At 39.6% G+C, this 6000-nt stretch overlaps 1 protein-coding gene across 1 annotated transcript in view; it reads left to right on the top strand.

Annotated features, from left to right (window-relative positions):
* Positions 1-3278: 3278 nt before the first annotated feature.
* The window catches only part of LOC310853872 (inactive dipeptidyl peptidase 10-like), a gene marked incomplete at both ends in the record, with an annotated part of 61946 nt that continues 59224 nt past the window's right edge, over positions 3279-6000 (top strand). The window contains one exon of the mRNA XM_083758346.1: positions 3279-3341. Coding sequence (XP_083614472.1) covers positions 3279-3341 — 63 coding nt within the window. The remainder of the gene's footprint in view (positions 3342-6000) is intronic.

Raw genomic sequence — 6000 nt, 5'->3', positions numbered from 1 at the left:
CTAAGGTTAAGTCTTGTCTATCCCGCTCTGTGTTTGAAACTGTAATTCATGCTTTCATGACTTCCCTCCTTGACTACTGTAATGCCCTGTATATTGGAGTAAACCAGGTTTCCATATCTCGATTACAGCTAGTCCAGAATGCAGCTGCTAGGTTACTTACAGGCACACGTAAGCGAGACCACATCAGCCCTGTACTAGCCTCCCTCCACTGGCTTCCTGTGCGATACAGGATTGACTTCAAAGTATTGCTCTTTGTCTTTAAGTGTTTAAATGGTTTGGCACCCATTTATTTATCTGAACTGCTGAAACCCTATGCTCCGACACGGACGCTCAGGTCCTCTGACCAGCTTCTCCTGGTGGTTCCTAAAACCAAGCTGAAGCTCAGAGGTTATCGAGCTTTTGCAGTGGCAGCTCCCAAGCTCTGGAATGAGCTGCCACTGCACACAAGACAAGCCCCCACCCTCCAGGTGTTTAAGTCACGCCTCAAGACTTACCTTTATTCCTTGGCTTTTCCAAGCACAGTATGAGATGTTCGATGTTTAACGTGACACTGTGCATGTTGTTTGTGGTTGTTTTGTGGTTTTTAAATGAAGTTGTTTTTTAATGTTGAAGTTGTTTTTTAATGTTTTACTGTAAAGCACTTTGGTACAACGTTGTTGTTTTAAAATGTGCTATATAAATAAAGATGGTATGGTATGGTATGGTATGGTATGGAATACAAATTTAAAACATTTATAAAAAAAATGTGAAAATAAGCGATCTACATGCTCAATTATTTTTGCCTCTTAGCTTTAACGTCTTACTGTTACCACTGCTGTTTTACAGTTTTTACATCAAGTATTTCATCAATCGTAAAAAAAATAATAATAATAATAATAAAATTTGGTCTTTCCCGTGCTTTTCTGCTGTTCCTGTGTTTATCTCCTTGTTGCTGTGTGCTGCTACTGCTCTGACACCTGCATTCTATAAATATCTCATCTCATCACGCTCGCCTCATTGGAGCTGAATGTCCATTTTGAAAGATTCTCCTCTGCTTTGTGCTGCAATCGATCAGTTAATCACGTGACCCACAACATCCCACATATACATTCATATTCATATAGGCCTACTGCAAGGAAACTGTACATGTACAGTACATGTACATGTTTTCCCTTATTTTCTAACCATGTATGATGATTGTTTTTGCATAAGTATGTCTTTAAATGTTCTGATGATGAATTGAAAATGGAGGATCCTTATGCAAACAAGTCTTAGGGTTTTTTCTGGTTTTATCCGAGTCTAGCAGATTTTGTATTGACCTGTACTACCCATTCTACAAACTGTTAATAAAATCTTCAATCAATCAAACACAGAATAGTACTTGGGGCACAAGTACGGGGGGATGTGTCACGCACACAGTGTGCGATAAAAAAAAAGTACCGATAGCAGCTGAAGCCTTGTCATGTCATGTCTATTTTAGGGTCCGATTAATCGTTAAAAAAAATCTAATCTGTTTCAAAGGCTATATTGACATCCAAACCCTTCCCATAGCTACATTTTAGAGGATATACCATTTATTTTGTGAGCTTAGGCCTACTGCAGGTGACTTGAATGCTATATGGTGCAATGTACCAAAGGGTGCCTGCGAACTATCGGTTAATCGTTCACTTTGAATTATAGTCATCGATTTTCATTTTGGAGAATTTGGACACTTTTACACATACTGTCTATCAGTCCCTCCTGGTACACACAATACCACTGACCACTTTCTTAACATGCTGAGGAAAGGCTTACAATTTTACTTAATCCAGAGAGATTTACAGTAAGAAATGCTTGCCGCTTGACACCAAAAGTACCAGAAGTACTCTATCCTTTTTGCTGTTAAAGTATTCAATCAATCAAGTGTGCCACTGTATATATCTCCATTCAGTAATGTATATTTACCAACAAAAGTATCAAAGATTACTGTCTGTATGGCCTATTATACACACTCCCTCATTCACAGCTAAATACATAAAAGCGAACTGAAAATCTCTTGGCAAGTGAGCTTATGCAATGCTGTATGTGAAATGTGTGTGATGATGGGGGGGGGGGGGGGGGGGGGGGGGAGGCAGTCTGGGAGTGGGAGTGCTTGGCAGCCTTACATCCTGCATGCTTTTACAACCCTGTGAATGTCTGTCTGCATGGTGGAGAGAGAAAGAAATGTCTTTCTATATTTGTCGTCAATACCAAGTGAATGCATAAACATGATTAAAATATACTCCTGTCATTTACTTGTTTCCTAACCTATACCTTTCCTATGCATGTTCTCTTTCTGACAGAAAATGCACATTTCGTATACAATGTTTTAAATTACCTTTGAATTGAATTGAACTGAATTGAAGAGAGAGAGGGGTACTCTGTACCGCATGTCCGCATCCAATAGTATGCATTGAAACTCAATGGAACTATTCATATGGATGCTAAACAAACACATTTGAATACATTGTATTCAAATGTTCAAATGTGTTTGTTTGCCTATATATTGTGAAGTCATACCAAATAAATTCACCGCACAGAGACGGAAGGAAACGTAAATTGCCACAAATCAAATATGCATTCAACAGTAAATATATAATAATGTTAATTATAATAGTGTCTTTCTTCTTCATGCAGGCCGGGGAACAGAAATGGTAATGTTCATTTGTTAGGCCATGGAAATGTCATTCATTAAACTAAGAAGATATATACTATACTAGCCCTATACTACTACTAACAATAATAATAATAATAATGCTGTGTAAGCTTGTAGATCTGCTATTTTCAAATTATTTTTTATAAACGTTTGAACCTACACAAATTGGACCTAGTTTTCATAATTTAAATTTCAAGTAGACTATAGCCTTTTGTTTTTTACAATATTTTTGTACTATTACTCAAAATTGTACTATTTCTACAATAGGGACATCACTTTTCTTAAGCAAAAAAACCCAAACAAATACAAACGTGATTAGCCTACTTCTTCCATCACTAGTTTGCGCCATGGGGTGGAGGTGGAGCCAGCCACCCTGCTGGCCACTGTAATAGCTAGCCTACTGCCTTTGTATTGTAGGCGGATAATAAACTTCAAAACCGAGCCGTCGAAAAGAGCCAGCCCAGATCCGCCTGTAGCCTGCCCTACATCACTCAGAGAGAGACCAGCTCCAAATGTTACCTTGAAGACGTCAGTCAGTCATTCGCATTCGTCCATTGTTGTTGTTGTCAAGTCAGTCACCGCCGTGCGTAAAGGAGCGTTCTGTTGGAGACTGAGAGGACGAGAGATGAACCAAACGGCGAGCGTGTCTCACCAGGTCGACTACCAGCCAACAGGAAGGGATGGAAAGGTGATGTGGAAGCAATTTCTGTTTTACTTCCTTAAGTTTCACCCGTCGCTGGTTTTATCATATATTTTCTTTCTCGTTCTCGATGGAACTATAACTCCCAAGGGTGTAGCCTACAAGCAATCAATGATGGGTCCATTTGGTTTCATAATATTATGTTCACTCACGGAGGGATAATACATTACATTACTTCTCTGAGTATGTTTGGGATTGTAGGCAGATTGTAGCCTATATAGAAACTGTTGGAAAAGTTTCTAGTGAGTAGTTTTACGCATGGCGACGCATGAGTGCTACCTTGGTCTGTGTCGGGAGTCGGGACTCGATCGGCAGTGACACATTGTCAATTTGTCATCTGACAATTGCCATCCAAGATCCAACTGCCATGACTTTGAGCGAGGTTCATATATAAACTAGCATTTAAATGCATGAGTTAAAGATACAGTTTTTTGCGCAATGCATATAGAGTTTAAATTGAATGTGGCATAAGCTGCTTAAGCATTATAAGATGTCATAACATGTCTTGAATGGACTGTCTGGTACCATACTATGGATACCACTTTGATGCCAGAACCTCATATGTGCATTCTCATGATTGATTGATTGATTGATTGATTGATTGATTGATTACTCAGAATATGTTGAATAATGAATCATGGAAGTTATTGGTTTGCAAAATTATGATTTCATGTAGGCCTACTAATTCTCACTCATTCTTACACTGCATGTGTTTAATAGCACAATTCAATTCTCCTCAATATCTGCTCTAATGAGGCGATATATTATATAGCCTATATTTTATACAGTACATGTTTAATATATTATATGCAACAAATAGCATTCTGTAAATGTGCAGCTGATTTCTACAGTAAAGTCCAAGGATTTAGACAGAATGAGAGCAGAATGAAAGAAAGGATTATTATTATCATACTGGCATATTATGTAAAGCAGTTCTTCGCTGCTGGAAGATTCCTCTCACTGAAGGAGGATACGAGCTGGTAGAAGCTTAATCCATTCTGACCTGAGATCAGATTCATACAAGGTCGATTTTTCAAAAATAGCAGACCTACAAGCTCGTATCGCGCCACTCGGTGGCGCGATATGAGCTTGTAGCTTTTTCAATAGCTAAAGCATAACATGATGCTAACACCAAAATGGGTGCCCGGTCAGAATGGGTTAATCCATCCAGGACGGGAACCCCTCTTGGTGTTTTAAGCATTATGTTATACTTTAGCTGTTGGAAAAATAGCAGATCTACAAGCTCATATAGCGTGGAACCAAGAACAACATATTTTCAGATGTGGGTCGGCGGCAAAATACAGATAATATTTTAGGGTCCTTGACATGAAATCATTTGAGAACCACTGACATAGAAAACTGTCAGGATTGAGAAGACATTTGTAGAATCGAATTTAGGCCTAAATTGGTTAATCCCACACAATCCTCCGCTGACATATCCACCATATCATCATCTCTGACTGTCACAGGCAGAAACCTCTTATGTCTGTACATACTTTAATTTTCTGTGTTTCTTTTCGTAAATTAACACCCTATAGTCGTCTAGACCCCCATTTGAAAAGATATGCCAGGGACCCCCATAAGAGAAGTTTTTAGCAGTGATTCTCAACCCATTTCATTTCAAGGAGGTTTGACATGCATTCATCTATGGAGTACGGACCCCCATTTAATTTCTGGAACGTGGAACCCCCCTTCATATTATAAAATCAATGTTAATTTAACTCTGAGAGTGTACAAATGGAACCAAATGGACCCATTTTGTTCCATTTGTACACTCTCAGAGTTACAGACCCAAGGGTCCATTTGGTTCCAAACTATCATTTAGCTGGGGACCCCTGGAACTCCATCAAGGAGTCAAAAGTAGCAGATCTACAAGCTCAATAGGCCTATGCTGCCCGAATCGACACACGTTTGCAGCTTGTAGATCTGCTACTCTGCTATCACCGCTGTCGGGTGGAAGCCTAAATATGTCCAAAACAATTCCCTTTTTATTGTCAGTTTCAAAATAGCCGATCTACAAGCTCACAACGCGTCGCGATGCGACACGTTGTGAGCTTGCAGATCAGCTATTTTTACTACTTTGTGCTACACTCATGTGTGATGAAGTAGTAGTAGTAGTAGAATGGGCATTCATTTATGATGTGGAGATACAAGGTTTCTGGGCGACAGCAAAAATGATATGCTGTCAAGCTTAACCTCTTTCAACCTTTCTTCCCTGTTGTGAGCTTGTACAATATATTGGCTGTTTGCATGTGTGTCTGTATGTGCGACATGCGTGTGTGCATTCATGTCTGTGTGTGTGTGTGCGTGCGTGCGTGTGTATGTACATACAGTAAGACGAAACCTGTACGGCAAGTCAGTGGAAGAATTTAGACATTTTGGTTTGGACTGTTTTTGACAATTATAATGACCCAAAAATGCAAGCTGTGATTTTGTGAACAGCTTGCATTTTTGTGAACGTGTATAAGATGTTGCACAAGGAGACAAGGACTTATTGCTGCGAGCTGTAGAATGGAGAAATCATCTGTCAAGCTATAATAGGGCTTTTGCCAGAAATATGGGGAGGGGATGGGGAGGGGAAGCCTCACCTCTGGATTGTCTGGATTTGATTGCAGGCTGCAGTGCTGGATGCATGGGGTTGCATGGG

Source organism: Protomyctophum parallelum (genome assembly GCF_964188405.1).
Source record: "Protomyctophum parallelum genome assembly, chromosome: 23".
Taxonomy (NCBI): Eukaryota; Metazoa; Chordata; class Actinopteri; order Myctophiformes; family Myctophidae; genus Protomyctophum; species Protomyctophum parallelum.
This window is presented reverse-complemented; position numbering and strand designations above follow the sequence as displayed.